The following is a 16,963-nucleotide window of genomic DNA, read 5'->3' on the forward strand; positions in this document are numbered from 1 at the left end:
CACGACCGCGTACGCACAGATGTTACGCTGCCAGACTCGCACACGCGCGCGCACGCAGAGGGGGGGGCCGGGGGTTGGGGGGATGGGAGAGCACACAGTGTGCTCCACATACAGCCCCCCCCCCCACACACACACACCCTCAACCCTGATGTCAACAAAGCATCCATGACCTTACAGTGATACAAAACTGCTCTCTGGATCCCTGTGCTTCATCACCATACACTGACTTGTCCACACAAAGACACTGCAGGATGAGCCACTAAGCACCATCACACAAACCTCACCATAAAGCGGAATCTATCATTGCATATTTTCACAAAAACTCTCCCCAAGCCCCAAATGTTCACATGACAAAATGTTCACCCTGTCTCCAGGGTGGTCAGGGAGTAGGTGGCATCTTCGCAGCAGATCTGATTCAGAATAACTCACTCTCTGACACACCAGCAGCGCAGAAGTTCACAGAGTTTAGTCTGATTGTAAAATAAAAATAAATAAATAAAATAAGACAGAGAAACCCTTGACCTAACTTAAAAGACAGTGTGCAATTTAGTAAGTGAAGTTAAATGGTAATGAATATGTTCCAGAGACATGGAGAGTATAGAGTATGGAAGCTGTTTCAGATTCAGATAATGGCTAAATTACTTATCTTTACCACACATGAATATCCTAAACACACGATAAAAACCATGATGTAACTTGGCATTTAATTTGAGAATTCATTTCCAAAGTTTTTCAGGAGTTTCCAATCATCTCACAAAAGTTTTTCTTTCTTAAAACAAAACTGTAGATGTGCAAACTTTTCTGAGCAGTTTAAAGACCTTTTCTATCCACACTGGCTTAAATTTTAGTCTTCAATTAGTTGTTATTCATTAGCTTTATGAATTATATTATCTGCTTTCTTCTTTCATTCACTCTATTTGTTCACCTGATGATTTTGCACAAAAAACTGTGTGTACACCCACACTCACATTATAATGCATGTAAGAATAAAAATGCAATATCTGGGTACAGATTTTATTTGCTTTCCAATCAGCACATAAACATATACATCTATTAATGCACAATTATAAGCTAAGTAAACATCACTGACACAGAATCGCTGCAAAAATATTATCTGGAAACTCAAGGACATATACTTTTAAATGGAGAAGAGTTTGAGCATATTAAAAGAAACACAGCTTGTTGGCAAGCAGATCACTGTTGAATGGTTTCCAGTTCTCGTTGGTTATATCTCATATCTTGTGAAAATAACAGGTGCTGCAGTGGCAGTCTGTGTGGTTTTTCACTATTATGCCAGCAACCTCTGTCTGAAAGAGGAACACACGAGGAGGAAGGTGTGAATAACAATCACATCAGTCTTAAGCAGCAAGATGTTCTTCTTAGCAGTGTGATGGGTCCAAACATTTGTACTACATGTACTCCTTAATATCATTTAAGAAAGAAGTAAAAATGCCAGTATTGCTCCAAGAGCTGTTCAATTTCAAGTTTTGTTCTCTGAATTTCCTTCATTAGTTAAAATAAAAATCCCAAAACAAAAACGAAAAATTTTAGTCATTTAAATTTCTTCAAAACTCAGTTTTTCAAAATTATTTATTTATTTGTATGCGCTTTATCTGTAGTGGGGAGGCAATTCCACAATACACAGGATGCCCTTAAACCTCTCTAAATACATACACAGTTAAATGAAAGTTAAGCCCGACTTTTCTCTGAAGCTGTACCTTGTAGCTGTGCTTTGCAACACAGCATGTTGCTTCTGAGGTGATGTTCTTTGGGTTGTTCATCGTCTTCATGGCCTTGAGGGGCGTTGGGTATGCTCTGGAGAAGCAGCAACCCATGCACTGGTAGACGTTGGGGAAAAGATTGTTCTTTCTCAGTGTGCATTCCTCACAGCCCACTATGGAAAGATGACACCAAGTAGAATCATGAACAGTTCAGCATTTTCATTAATAGCATACAGTTTATCACTCTTACATTTTATTCATAATATCATCATTGACAAATAAATGCCATAATAATAAATTCTTTGTGTGAGAGACAATTATAATAAATGAATCTTACTGTTCAGTGAGTCAAAGTTTGGGTAAGAATCAGCAATGTAAAGACAAAAATACAACAGAAGGAGAGATACTCCAGTTGATTTCACTGAGCCCATCGTTGTTGCAGCAGTTATCTAGAGACAAAAGCAGATGAAAATCTATGCCATATCAATCAGTTAACTCATGGATAGAAATTATTACAGTATTACCATGTTGAGAGAGCGCTTCTCTGACATATAGCCTCCGTTTAGGACCCCTTTATATCCAGGACATCACTTTTTTATACCAGTGTCTAAAAAAAAAAAAAAACCTTATCAATGATCTCACTGACTCGCTGGACACTTTGCTACCTTCCTCATAACCCCTTCGTAGCACAAAAGATGATAAGAACTAACAGTGGAAAGTCAAACCATACTTCCATCATCCTTCCATTCTGACTATGGATGATACATGTAATCCCTGGGTTTTTGTTACCTGGTAACTGTAGGTTGTTATTATTGGTCAGAACACAACAAACACGGGGTCAACAGTTTAAGACTGTCATTTTGCTGTGTACTTGTAGTTGTATCTCTTTCTGAACAATGATTAATAATGTTCAATATCCCTTTTAAATCAATGTCATCAATCTGGGAGTTGAAATTAACTTGCATTCAGTCTTCCAAAGAACAGCATGCTACATTTTAATAAACGTTTCTTTTAACATTCAACAAAAAATGCATGCCTTAAAATTTTATCTCTGGGATTCCATCTTTCTTTTCCATACACATTTAAACATTGTATACATCAAAACCAAAATCTGTGTGTCAATTGATTTATGAGTAAATTGATGTTCAGATGCTGAGCACTGAAGGTTTTGTCCTTCAAAACCACTGAGTGGCTTCTTCCTGGGAAATTAAGTAAAATAAATGAGATGGAGGTTTCTCCATGCGGAATCTAATTTAACAGATAAATCTGAATCAGAATCAGAAATACTTTATTAATCTCTGGAGGGAAAATTTGCATCATCTGACATCAGCTCCTTACCTCAGTCTGAAGCTTTGCTCTCTTTGTCATATATATGACTGTAGATTTAAAATATTTAGGTTTGAAAATGTAACCTTGGAAAGTGGGAACTGTATTTATCATGATACATTGCTCTTTGCAGACAGCTAAATTCCCATGTTAATCCTAACCCATGTTAGCTTTAGGAACAAAAGCATTTAATATAATCTTGACAATGATCAATTTAATCAAACTTAAATAAAACAACTGGGGATATGTAGTCTTTCTCAATTGTACACTATGCATCCAGGCAAAATTCGTTTTCAGTGAATTGGCAGCTTTAAAACTTGAAGATACATGAATTCAAGAGGATGTGTGAAAATGGAAGGATATTTAATAGCTGTGAAGGAGTTTCCATCTGTCCGCCTCTAGCATCTGAAATGTCAAGGATGAATATGAATTTTTTTTGGTATTTTATCTGTGTGCTTGCTTAAGTACCCATGTCCTACGTCCTTGGTTGTGCTGGTGATAAATCCTTAGCTTAAGACTCACTAAGTGAGGAGGACAACATGTTACATCACAGAGCTGTCAAGAGGATGTCAGAATTTTTTTCCATCCTATTTCAAAACATTTGTATCAATTTTCCAAAATTTTACTCTTATTTTGGCTGTATGCGACATTAATTTTTTATTTTTATTTACTTGATGAGTTACTTGATGAAATGTTGTGTCAATTAAATGTAATTGTCACATATACATACTTAGTTGAATGCATTTTGAAGCATAGGCACATAATCTCAAACATCCACCAACAACAACGAGTTACACTCAGATGTTTTAAAGTAGATGGGACGGAGATGTGACAAGATGCTTAAATTAAACAAATAAATTGAGGGCTTGTGTATATTAAGGTAGCTGCAGCTCATTGAAAAAGAAGAGTTGAAATGAAGGTGTCGGCTTCACAGCCTCTTTAAACATAAAACAAAGCGTGTTGCTGTGTTTTTTAAGTTTTGCCAATCCATTAGCAAGGCTAGATATTTCGACTCATAAGTATTAGAAGGCTTGCGATGCATTCTCTTGACATTGCCTCTTTCCTGGGCTCAAACTCTGTATTGATTTGGTAGAATCAAGGACAAGCAACAAAAGGATGATGAGCCCCAGGTGAAGAACAAATGCTGTGGCGGTCATGCTCAATGAAACACACAAACACAAAGTGCACTATATTCTCAGGGGCTCTGGTGTCAAAACAGCACTGTTGCTCCACAGGACAGTGCAGTAGAGTCAAAGTGAAGTCAGTAGGTCATGTGTACAGTCGGCTGGCCTCGGCATAGTTCAAAGCTGTGGTGCACTCCATGGCATCACTATGAAGGCAACCGATATGTCTTCGACACATGAGAGAAGTAGTTAGCTGAGATTTGTGTTGCTCTAGGTCTCCATGCAACTCCAATATTCACTGAAGTAATAGGAATAAGATTGATGACTGAAAAATTTGTATGAGACCCATCAATTACAGACTCTTTCCTACTTTAACACAGCAAAACCAAGGGCTGCCTGAAGGTATTAAATGAAATAATTTAAAGCAGCTGAAACAAACCAGCACATGGAAGCCACATCAAAAGGTCCGGTTTTCCTCATTGTAAATTCCTTATTGGTAGAAATTGGCATTTCATTTCCCAGAGGAAATGGTTATTAAACTTAACAGTCATGTGTGCTTAACTCCTAAAGTTTAAAATGCCACACTTTGGCCCCAGTGTAAGAAATCAGTACCACACCAGTTTATTATGTCATTACTCTTCCAGCCATCTGTATTTTAAATAAACTCCTATATAACATATCCAACCAACAAACAAACAAACAAACAAAAAACAAAAATTAGTTGACCACAGTCAAACATTTGGATCTGTTAATTCAGTTAATTTTATTTGCCATGTCTATATAATGCTGTTTTTTCCTTCAGATTATTCTAAGACATTTTTTACATCAAAAGCAAAGCATCAAGACAATGGTAAAAAATTTAGCATCCATGCACACAGACATGCTCTTGCATCTCTGACATTAGGCTTGTGCATTTCAAAAAAGAAACACAAGACTGAAAGTGAGGGTTCTACTTAAGTGACCAAGGGCCATTTGATTGATAAGGACACACAGAGACACTCCCTCCACGTGGTGGCATGAGAGATCTGCAATGAAGAAATAAATATGACCTTGATAATGATGATGTGTTGTTAACAAAATTTTAACACTATGGAATGCTTTATTTTGTCTGGGTTAAAGAGGTAATTTTATGTAAATAACACTCAACTGAGGTTCTAGGTTATTTTTATCCCTTGAAATAAGGTTTGTCAAATGTTTTGTCACATTTTCCCCTCATCTATACCTTAGAAAACGTTCCTCCATGGACATATTGACTTCAGAAACTGTATCATTAGTTACCTTTCCAGCAAAATAATGTTTTGTTCCACAGTCAAAGTTTGTTTTATAAGCAAACAGCAGAAAAAGGCCACTTTAACAGTATTGGCACTTACTGTCTATTAGTTTTAGAGCTGAATGCAAAGGTGCTTAAATACAAACATGTTTCTGACGGAAAATATCTGCCTGTTAAAGTTATATTCTCAGAGAAATCCAGGGAGGCATGAGTAGTAAACATTTTTCCCATAAATTCAGAGTAGACATTATTATGAATTCCACCTGGAGAGGTGAAATGCAAGATTTGTCTTGGGAGTAATTTACTGTCCTGCTGCATTTTAAAAATACCTCTGTTTTAAATGTAATTTTGTTTATTTGAGAGGTAGGCAAGTTATCTTGCAACACAACTTTGCAACATTCCACACTATAAAACATATTTATTGGTGGAGAAAAAGTGCCAAAATATAAAGGAAATCAAACTGTAGCTCTATACCTGACCACCTGCATAACTCATTTCTCAAACGCTTCCAGCCATTTTTATCCAGCTGTTATTGTTCTGTAACTGTAGGGGTTGTTGGAGTCACTTACCTGCTAAAATTTTAGTACCTCAGCCATGAGCCAAACTTCAAGGCCCTTATTCACTGCTGTGATGAAGATAGCAGATAACCCAATTCTAAAATTATATACTGCATTGTGCTGTCACAGCACGGGCACTGGCAGGCAAATAATTCAAGAATTAACACTGCATTAACCCTTAATAGTCCAAAATCTGAAAACCCACACATCGTAATTTAAGAAGCCACCAATTTGGCATGTAATAACCCTTTTCTTTACAGTTTTAAAACTGACAAACTCACAACAACAACAAAATTTTTTTTATAAATTCATGTAACAAGCAACTTGGTTCATAGTCATTTGTAATAATAGTTTAATATAGATTTTCTTCAACAAACACAAGCTTAAAAACCAAACTCAATTTGGGATACAAGCGTGATGAGAAAATCAACTGTTCATTCTCATGATGTTCTGAAAGCCTTCTACAAAATCACTAAAGCTCATAAATTTTTGTCCCACATAAAAAAAGAAGACCTCAGTCGTGTTGACCTTTGTCCCCTATCTATTTGTTCACTAGACCAAATTATCTTCTCCCACACAAACACACAATATCTTCTGGTATTCTTTTGTTCGTTTCACAACATGAAAATCTGTGAAACACACGAGAAGAGTGACACAGTGTGGTGGAAAATGGGACATACTTCCCTATCACCAGCCAGGCAGTGTGCTCCTCTGGCTGCCACAGCCTTTTACTCTAAGGTGTGTAGAGCTGGTCCAGCATGTGTACTTATAAATTCAAACACGTGGACATTTGAAAACATTAATGGAGGAATACTGATCAAGATTAAAGTATATATATATGTATATATTGTCATTGTTGTGGTTTATTAGTGATTGCATTTGAATATTATTGAATTATTTGTGAAGCATTAAAACAGCTTGCTCGTAGAATATATATATATATATATATATATATATTTTTTTTTTTTTTCTTCTGTAATCTAATAATGATCCAGCTGTGTATGAGTTGTGTGTGGCTGGTGTGGTCCGATCGGTTTGTGTAACGGTGTGTTTCTTTCTTATGGGATGTGTCCCCTAAGCAGAGCGGCTGTAATGGTGATGGATGCAGTGAATGACCTGCTGCTCTACTGTAAAATGCATACAAGGCAAGCCCGTGCAGGGCTGTCCAAGAAACCCCATCGACGAGACAAAACTCGAGGCGTGAACGTGGCAGCCATTTTACATCATCAAGAGTGAATGACTGAAGCCGGACCAGTGCCGGGAGTTTTACACTTTTTCTGTCTTTTAAATATCACATTTATCTTCCTAAATAATCAACACTATACACGTTGGTGAGCCAGCGGCAGGTAGGGCGAATGCAACTAATCGGTCACGTTGTTTATGGCTTCATTGTTTGTTTAAAAAAAAGTGTGAATCGTGCGGTGCTGTTTCAAACAATGTGGAAACTGGTGGTGGCTGGGAACGACTTCTCCAGACCGGCTTTTTGAAAATGGACTCTTCCTATGTGGCGGCACGTTGACAAACCACGCATCTAGCAGGCTACATCTCTAGCTCTCAAGGCCTCGATTGCTCTAATTAAATTTTGAAAGTCGCACTTTGTTAATTTGTGAAGTCTGTGCCGACAAATGACGATATAACAATGGCCTCGCTGAAATTCCGTTCTAATTAGCATGCTAGCCCGAGCTAGCCTATTTTGACAGATCGTGGAATTGACATGCTCATTGTCATTGTACGCTAGGAACAGCTAGCTGGCTAAAGCCACTTATTTAACCAAGAATTGGCGATCCGTCGCTACCACTTCACCAGATGACATTCTTCTTGTCTACCAAAACAATAAACGCAGATGCATTCGTAGAAAATGCGAACTAATGCGTCATGTTATTGTCCCGATGAAGATCCTTAGTTAGCTAGGCTGCTGTAACATTAGCAGTGCAAACTAGCCTGCTAGCTAGCTAGCTAGCTAGCCTCAACGTGTGCGAGTCAGTCCCTCCCCGCTAATTCAAACGCTGGCAGAAACGTTGGATATAATAATTAATTGTTACACATTTATTAACACTACAACTTGAAATGTGTTGGTTTATTTTAATATTTGCTAGATGGGCAAATCTAACGTTGTAGAAGTGTTTTAACCAAAGAGAAAAGCACGTGCTTAGCAATGTAACGTGACTGATTTGCAAGCACTAGGTGGTATCGATTGGACATTACCTTTTAGCATGTGTTAGCCAAGAGTAACGTTTGCAGAGTTAACATTAGACCAAAATACAAATTTGACAACCACGTTTCGCTGAGTCCAGCTCAGTCGGAGTCTGTAATGCTACCAGAGATAGTTATTTTGCTGCCCTGTAAGAGTTGTGGCCTCAGCATCTATCCGAACAATAATGAAGTAATCGTTTAGTTTGTCATGGCTTGATGGCTATAGTATATACCTTATCGTCACAGTGCTCCTATGGTGTCCATAAACAAAATGCTAAAGGGTGAAAACTTAGTCATTGGTCAGCCACCGGAAACCGGGGCTCACTCTTAGATGGAGCACGTGTATCAGCTATCTAGCCTCTGCTGAAGTCAGCACTGAGAAGGTAAGCTAACATGTAATTTTGAGACCAAAGCAAACAAGGCATCTGCACCAGCAGCGATCAAGAGGGCTGAGATGCAGGCGTTAGCAAGTGAGCTTGGCTCCATTTGCACAAACTTCTGAACCCAGACCTAACCACTGCCACATGGACACAAACTTTGTAGTTTCACTCTTCTTACAACATGTCATTTAATTGATTTTTGTGGTGGATTTGGAATGTGCATTTCCAGTCTAGCGTACAATATTGAAACATCTGTGTCATTTGCCTAAATACAGGATTTTGGGCACCTACTTCGGGACTGTTGATAGCTGCAAGTGTTAAGTCAGGATGGATGAAGTCAATTAACTCTAGAGGAGCACACAAGGACTACATAACCACTATAACTTGTTTTTGCACACTGTACCACTCCCTTAAAAAAAAAAAAAAATTTATGCTAAGCAATGTGACAACCACTTGAGTCAAGATAATGAATGGTCAAACCATTTTTTTTTAATTAAAAAAAAAAAAAAAAAAAAAAAAAAAGATTTGACATGTCTGCGATTTTGCATTCTTCTGACACATCCCAAGTATTTCCCTTGACCAAAGATTAATTTGGCTCATTGCATTTACACAGATTTCTGGAGACATGGCCACAGAACATATTAATGGAAATGGTCCAGAAGAACCAATGGACACCTCTGCTGCAGTTACCCATTCTGAGCACTTCCAGACTTTATTAGAGGCTGGTTTACCACAGAAAGTTGCTGAAAAACTAGATGAAATTTACATAGCAGGTAAGGCACGATGAATATACTTGCATATTCAATATGCAAATTTTTATGTTTAACAGTTTCTTGCATGTACTGTCATTTTATCACCTTTTTGAATGGGGGAATTGGGATCCTGAAGCAACTTTTTGTGGTTTCCTACCAAAATGGGTACTGCAGTGCTACAAAATATTAAATTACATATTACTCCTGTGAAAATGTGTACATGATTGCAGCATTTGCATTTCCAACATGGTTGCATGATAACTAGTTACTTAATGAATGCATTGTCTTGTCCTGGGAGTGTCTTGGTGATCCTGTCCAATCCCTCCATTAATTTCTTTGAAATTTCTTTATATCCCCTGTTATTAATGCAGAAGGATGAATAGGTGTAAGTACATTGTCAGTTAGTTTTTATCACACACTTTTAATAGTTTTTTGGAGTTTTATACTGGGGCAAGTGATAAAATTTTGGAGGTCATGTTAGGACTTGTTTGGTTGGTCAGATCTAGAAAAGTACTGGTCTGGCCTTTTCAGCCAGATGGAACTGAGGCAAAAACAATGGAAGCAGCTGTCTGGTGTGTGGCTGCCTGGGACAGGTGACGGCCCCTCCACAGAGGAGAATGCAGACAGACTCATTTGAAACTCCCAGTCACAGTATAGAGGGGCACTGGCATATCAAGTTACACTGTCACATCTGTTGTGATTAGTTCTGCAAAAATGTGCTGGTTGGAGAGTTAAGTGCAGCCTGACTGCACAGTATAGCTCCATTAGATTAAGCTAGTTCCACTCCTCTCTTGATTGTATTATTATTTACTCATTATGCTATTGGAAAGATATGTTACACTAAATGGCTCACATATGATTATTTTTACCTCTAAGCTGTACTGTAATTTCTGTCCCTGGATGGCAAAGCAGGTAGGAGAATTTGCATTTCTCATGGTAGCTCATCATTTTCTTTGTCTTCCTTCCCCTAGGTTTGGTGTCACATAGTGACTTAGATGATCGAGCGATCGAGGCTCTGAAAGAATTCAACGAGGAAGGTGCTCTGCAAGTCCTCTTGCAATTCAAGGACAGCGACCTCTCTCATGTTCAGGTACACACATCGAATTGTCGGTGTATTGTTCGATTCATTTGTGAAGCCTCAACACAAACTGGTTAACTTTTCTTCTTGCAGTGTGGTGTACAACTGCGTCATGTGATTCAACTGTGATTGCACAACACCTCTTAGTTATCTGCAAGATGGACTTGCAGCCTTGCATAACAACTTATTCTTTTTGTGTTGGGCAAATAAATTTCAGGTTGTTGCTATATTAACATTGTAATTCTTATTTGATGGTACTTATTTTCTATTTCAGAACAAAAGTGCCTTTCTTTGTGGTGTGATGAAGACGTACAGGCAGAGAGAGAAACAAGGGACCAAAGTGTCAGACACCAATAAAGGACCAGATGAAGCCAAAATCAAAGTGAGAACTGACACGTTTAAAGATGATAGTGAGACTGATTTTACGCGACAATAATGTGTCATTGTCTTCAAAAAAAAATAAAAAATCTTTAGCCAAGATATAGTTTCAATATCTGACATTCAATGCTCAGTAAACACAGTCCTTTTGCCATGTTTTCCAATGTTCAGGCTTTGCTGGAGAGGACTGGCTACACACTTGATGTGACAACAGGCCAGAGGAAGTATGGGGGTCCCCCACCAGAGTCTGCTCACTCAGGGGCACAGCCAACCATTGGTACAGAGGTACAAACAACTTCACTTTGTACGCTGCAAGAACGGCGTATGTTTTTCATTTGCTATGTTAAGGTTATTTAACCTTTTCAAATTGATGGTATCCTAATGATGAAACTGAAATGTCTTCTGTAGTAACTATTGTTACACTGAGAGTTTACCGCTAAGAGCTGACTGGATACCTTTACCTTAACCCTTTAACACCAAAGATTTCTATTGTCCACTTGGACTTTTTGCTTACTTTAACCATAAGAACTCCAGGAATTGTCCTGTGAGTACACACTTTTGCCCATTTTTCTAGGACACTTAGAACCGTCAAAATATTTGGCAGTTTACAGTATGTCAAGTGTGTATTAACAGTTAACAGGAAAGGAGCCGATTTGCTGACTTCTGGCAACAGAATGAGTGGAATTCCCATAATGACCCTATCTTGTCTGTGAAGCACAACTTCTCAGCTTTAAGAAACTGCTGGAACCTTTCAGATAGTGTGACCTTATGGTAATTAGAAGTGTAGTGGCTGCTGATGCTTGGTTTAAAGGGGTTAATGTCATTTGTCTCTTGCTCTCAGCTTACGTTTAAGACTAAAGAGTTTCTCTCTACTAATTAATCTTTCCTCTCAACCTGGCAGATATTTGTAGGCAAAATCCCCAGAGACCTTTTCGAGGATGAGCTGGTTCCACTGTTTGAGAAAGCTGGCCCCATCTGGGACTTGCGCCTGATGATGGATCCTCTCAGTGGCTTGAACAGAGGCTATGCCTTTGTCACTTTCTGCACTAAAGAAGCTGCACAGCAGGCTGTCAAATTGGTATGTGTTCTTCTGCAATTGTAATTAGAAAGAGCTAGTCTAATGGCGTTTTTATTGTATCTTTAGAGTCTCCTGTTGTTGTTGTTTTTGTTTTTTTGTTTTTTTTTTTTGGTTGGGTTTTTTGTTTTGTTTGTTTGTTTTTTTTTGCTGGCGAGTGATCCCTTTTCTTAAACTATCCTTCATCCTTCTGCAGTGCAACAACAATGAAATTCGGCCGGGTAAACATATCGGTGTGTGCATCTCTGTGGCCAATAATAGGCTGTTTGTTGGCTCCATCCCTAAGAGTAAAACAAAAGAGCAGATCGTTGAAGAATTTGCAAAAGTTACAGGTGAGTCATTGTTGTACTTCTGAGCTTTTTTCATTTGTTCACCAGCTTAATAACCAGCCATTTAATATAGATTCACCTTGTCACAGAGATTTGATGCAAAAATCAGTGGGTGAAGCTTTTTTTTTTTTTTCCCCCCTCCTCCTCTCTTCTTCCTATTTGTGTCCAAATGATGACCTCATTACTGTGCTGGAGTGACTCATGTTACTATGATGGCTTACCGCTAAGATCTGACTGGGCACTAAACGTAGCTAACATAGTTTTGTTTTTTTTTTTTTTGTTTTTTTTTTTTGTTTGGTGAGGGGTGGTCTCGTGATTGGTTATCTCTAAATGAGAAACAATCAACTTATTTTCTGCTTTTGTCAATGTAAAGTATATAAATGGTTTTTCTTATCCAACTGTATTTTAGACTTTCTAACAGTAGATTATTTCTTGTTTGATGGTTATGCAAGTGGATTTTTTTTTACTAAAGCCACTTAACTATCTGCCATTTCCCCCTCTCCTCTTCTGTTTCTGCAGAGGGTCTAAATGATGTCATATTGTACCACCAGCCAGATGACAAGAAGAAAAATAGGGGCTTTTGCTTCTTAGAGTATGAAGACCACAAGACAGCAGCTCAAGCCCGTCGCCGGCTGATGAGTGGCAAGGTGAAAGTGTGGGGAAATGTGGTCACCGTGGAATGGGCCGATCCTATTGAGGATCCAGATCCAGAAGTTATGGCCAAGGTAAAGCATGGGGCAAAAATGTATACACAGTTCCTTTTTTTTTTTTTCTCTCTCTCTCTGTTATCATCTATTTGTAATTTTTTTTGCTAAGATACCTAAAACTTTGATTTGCTTTTCCCAGGTCAAGGTGCTTTTTGTCAGGAACTTAGCAAGCACTGTTACTGAGGAGATACTTGAAAAGGCCTTCAGTCAGTTTGGCAAGTTGGAGCGTGTGAAAAAATTGAAAGACTATGCCTTCATCCACTTTGAGGAAAGAGATGGTGCTGTGAAGGTATGGGAAAGAATATTGTCACACAAGACATACATTGTTGATAAAATCAATGTCATTGCAGGAAAATTTATCTTCAAACCTTGTCGTTTTAAATTTCACAGGCTTTGGCTGATCTCAATGGCAAAGACCTTGAAGGAGAGCATATTGAAATTGTCTTTGCCAAGCCTCCAGACCAGAAGAGGAAAGAGCGCAAAGCCCAGAGACAAGCAGCTAAAACACAAATGTAAGAAAACATATGACTTAAACCCACAACCATTTAGCCAATTTAAATATTGACATAAAATACAAAGCCATATTAATATTGCATCTGATCATCCTCCTTCAGGTATGATGAATACTATTACTACGCACCTCCTCACATGCCGCCGCCCACAAGAGGCAGAGGCCGAGGTGGACGTGGAGGCTATTCCTACCCTCCTGATTATTATGGCTATGAAGACTATTATGATTACTATGGATACGATTACCACAACTACCGTGGCGGCTATGATGACCCTTACTACGGCTATGATGACTTCCAAGGGTCTGGGAGAGGGCGGGGAGTGAGAGGAGGAGTCCGTGGCGGTGCTAGTCAGACCAGAGGCAGAGGTGCTATTACACCAAGGGGCCGGCTCGGTTTCTCCCAGCGAGGAGGTCCAGGAACAAGCAGGGGTAAATGACCTTTATTTCACTGAGAGACTGAATTTCAAAATGAGTAAAATCAGATTAGTCACACAGTGATGACTAATAAAGTTCAGCTTTGCTGTTCCAGACTTTTGCTGCTCATTAGTAAAGGAAGTTGCGTGTGTCTCTGAGTCAGTGAGGGGTTTTGTGTTTTTTATTTATTTATTTATATATATATATATATATATATATATATATATATATATATATATATATATAGACACACACACACACACACACGGTTCAGTTTTGGTGTCAGTGCATTTTCAATGCCCAGGGTCAAGTATCAGAACACAAAGGTCAGAGGAGTGGCATGTTTGGCTGGGCTGGAGTACATTCAAAAAGCAGCTACAGTTTGGGGAAATATTGATGCTGACTACCAGTGATTGAGGCCCAGGCAGTTTTGAGCTGATGTCACCAATTATGATCAAAGGACTGCACTAAAAAGTGCCCTCACCTTGCTTTTAGATATGAAGAGTTACACCTGCTTATTGGCCTCATAACTAATCCCTGACAGGTGTCATCTTTCAGGGCAGCCAGTCAGCTTGTTGCTGCCAGCAGACAAAGGTCATTCAGAACATAGTATATTTTTAAGTAGACCGGCAGATTCACACACAAGTAGGAGAACTTCAGTCTACACTTATTAATATGCTGATGGCATAGTGCATCTAACATGGGTTTGTTAGAGTAATTTTATTTTACCCTTTTTGGTCCAGCAGGGAAACGAGGCCGAGGACGGTCCTGACCTGTCACAGTGGATACTGACTTGACGTGTGGGCTTAACACCGTAAGCTGCAATGGATGGTGAAACAAAAAAGCACGACAAAGGTCCAATGATATTCCAGCCTTACAGAGGAAGCATCACCCCCTCCATGTTTTATTTTTATTTTCTTCTTTTGTGTTTTTTCTGAAACTGCCACCTTAAAAAGGATAAGCGGAGGATTCTGAATACTCTACGATGCCTCTTTGCCCAGAGCTTGTACGTAACCCTGGTATACAGGGATTTATGTATTGCCCTTACAATCTACCCCTTCCCTTTCCCTGAACATACCATTTTTAAAATAATTATTGAAAAAATTTGCACTTTTTTAAGTTCTTAGGTTTGAAGTGGCTCAAAGGAGCTTGATGCTAATGTATATTTTTGTGCTTATCGCAATTTTTATTGTCGGAATATCCATGTAAATCTTAATCGTTTGATCTGGATGTTTGAAAGAGAACATTTGCAGGTTTTTAGGGTGTACCCACCTGGCATGGATAAGTCAGGCATTCCAGGAAAGTGGTTCTTTTCAGAACTTGTCTTTAAAGGGTTGGTTGACTACCTCAGTACAGAGGATTAAACTACCCGGCCTGTACTGTAAATAGGGAAACTATATTGATGAAAGCAGGGCTTGTTTTCATACAAAATATGCACAAGAGCTGCAGCGCAAAAACGATGTACTTAATGTAATATAGTCATTTTAGCTGCAGCTCTGACACTGCAAACAGTCAAACTGGGCATGCAAAACAATCTCATATGATGAGTCTGAACAAGCCTTGCTTTTATCCTATTTTGAACTGAATTAGCCGCCTTGCTTCTTCAGAGTATGTAGTTACTGGTTGTATAGTTTTTTTGGAAGAAATGTTACTTTTGTAAAGGCTTCAATATCACAGGCATCAAACTGCCTTTGATTAAAAAAAAACAAAAAAAAAACAAACAACAAAAAAAACAAAACAAAATAAAGCCCTGCAGTGTCCCTTTTGTGCCACTGTATTATTCCAGTGGGTTTGTTTTTATATTGATAGTACATTTTCAGACAACTTCAGAATAATGTTGAACAACCTAATCCAGTGCTCTATCTTTCAAATCATGTTAATCTTAAATGATCCCTTTCCAGCTCCCAGAACAGCTACTATGTAGAAAATCTTTCAAGTTAACCTTGATAGATGACTGAATTGCCATATTGCCCAGCCAGTGAGCATGTGTGCCTAATGTTAGCTGCTACGATTTGGTGAGGGATCATAGTCACATATTGGTAGAAGGGATACTGCAGTGAATGATTTCTATTTCCAGGTATAGCAAAAAGGAAACTGTGCTCATCAATCCCAGTTTTCTATACAGTTAACTCCCTCAATAAAATCATAACAACCACCTTTTGAAAAAAAGATGTTAGCAGTTTTAAACTATTGTTGGTGGCCAACAACATTTTTTGCATTCCTGCAAATAAATTGTTTTATACTGTAAAATGGAGGTGAGTGTAACTTATTTTTGTAATAAAGTTTTTGATTTCTATCTGTGTCTTACTCTTTGGATAAAATACTCACAAGATGTAAATGCTGTGGTGTTCATTGGCAGTTTGGTTCCATTGTTCAAACTACCTATTTTTTAATCTGATTTTGGGTACTTTGAAATAGCTTCTTATTTGAGTGGTTTATATTATTTCCTTTTTTCCCGCTGTCATTTTAACTTTGAGTATGACTTAATAGCACCAGAAAAATCAAACCGTAAAGAATTATGCTGGAAAGTGAAACACATTTTGAAAAGGAATGAGACCTTGAAAGGGAAAGAATGATTATTGCTTGATTACACTTTTTTTTTTATTAGTAATTAATGTATCACGCATCATCTCTTAAGTCAATATACAATGGTCAATATAAGGGTAATAATAGCCAAAAAACACTTTGGTAACTTAGCTTTCCATTGTTTGTGTGAACGTAGAGCGGGGAATAAAGCCTTCGTTAGGAACACCTCCACGAGCTCGAGAGCAATGAATGACACTCACGATTGCACTTTATTTCTTCAGAGTGAACCGCCACAGTTAAGCTGTCGAGATTTTATCACATTGAAGTCGGAGATGGCACATTTGTCAAATAATTATTGCTATAAACGCAGCTGGTTAAATTTCCTTTCAGGACCAAACGCTCAGCAGTGGCGGAGCGGAGGAACTCTCCAAGTAACCATGGCAACAGTAGGGATGAAGCTGCTGAACTAAATAATTAACCACTAGCTCGGAGATTATAATTTTAGACGACAAAATAAATAAGTAATATTAACCTTCTTACTTTTAATGTATAGTTTTCTGTGCTAAAATGTTACGGCCAGTCATAGGAGTGATTTTAACGCAGCCGGTTCGTTATTTTGGGG

General features: G+C 38.3%; 2 protein-coding genes across 4 annotated transcripts; one reads left to right on the forward strand and one right to left on the reverse strand.

Moving 5' to 3' along the window:
• Nucleotides 1–1,232: 1,232 nt before the first annotated feature.
• cga (glycoprotein hormones, alpha polypeptide) lies at nt 1,233–2,272 on the reverse strand. The gene is made up of 4 exons (XM_029493465.1): nt 2,246–2,272; nt 2,059–2,170; nt 1,719–1,894; nt 1,233–1,307 (listed from the first exon to the last, which is right to left on the reverse strand). Exons 1-4 carry the CDS (start codon nt 2,270–2,272, stop codon nt 1,233–1,235), a joined length of 390 nt encoding a protein of 129 aa, XP_029349325.1.
• A 4,948-nt stretch (nt 2,273–7,220) lies between these two features.
• LOC115035718 (heterogeneous nuclear ribonucleoprotein Q-like) lies at nt 7,221–16,111 on the forward strand. Of its 3 annotated transcripts, none has more exons than XM_029493683.1 (12): nt 7,221–7,344; nt 9,185–9,344; nt 10,295–10,413; nt 10,676–10,783; nt 10,951–11,064; nt 11,681–11,857; nt 12,051–12,186; nt 12,703–12,908; nt 13,030–13,179; nt 13,281–13,402; nt 13,505–13,830; nt 14,559–16,111. In XM_029493683.1, the coding sequence occupies exons 2-12, from the start codon at nt 9,197–9,199 to the stop codon at nt 14,585–14,587; spliced, it is 1,635 nt and encodes a 544-aa protein (XP_029349543.1). In that variant the 5' UTR covers nt 7,221–7,344; nt 9,185–9,196; the 3' UTR covers nt 14,588–16,111. The 3 variants fall into 3 exon arrangements, with proteins under 3 accessions (XP_029349543.1, XP_029349544.1, XP_029349545.1); XM_029493684.1 differs by having other exon boundaries at nt 14,562–16,111; XM_029493685.1 differs by lacking the exon at nt 9,185–9,344 and having other exon boundaries at nt 7,227–7,344.
• The last annotated feature ends 852 nt before the right edge of the window (nt 16,112–16,963 follow it).

This window comes from Echeneis naucrates, chromosome 22 (genome assembly GCF_900963305.1).
Source record: "Echeneis naucrates chromosome 22, fEcheNa1.1, whole genome shotgun sequence".
Classification (NCBI taxonomy): Eukaryota; Metazoa; Chordata; class Actinopteri; order Carangiformes; family Echeneidae; genus Echeneis; species Echeneis naucrates.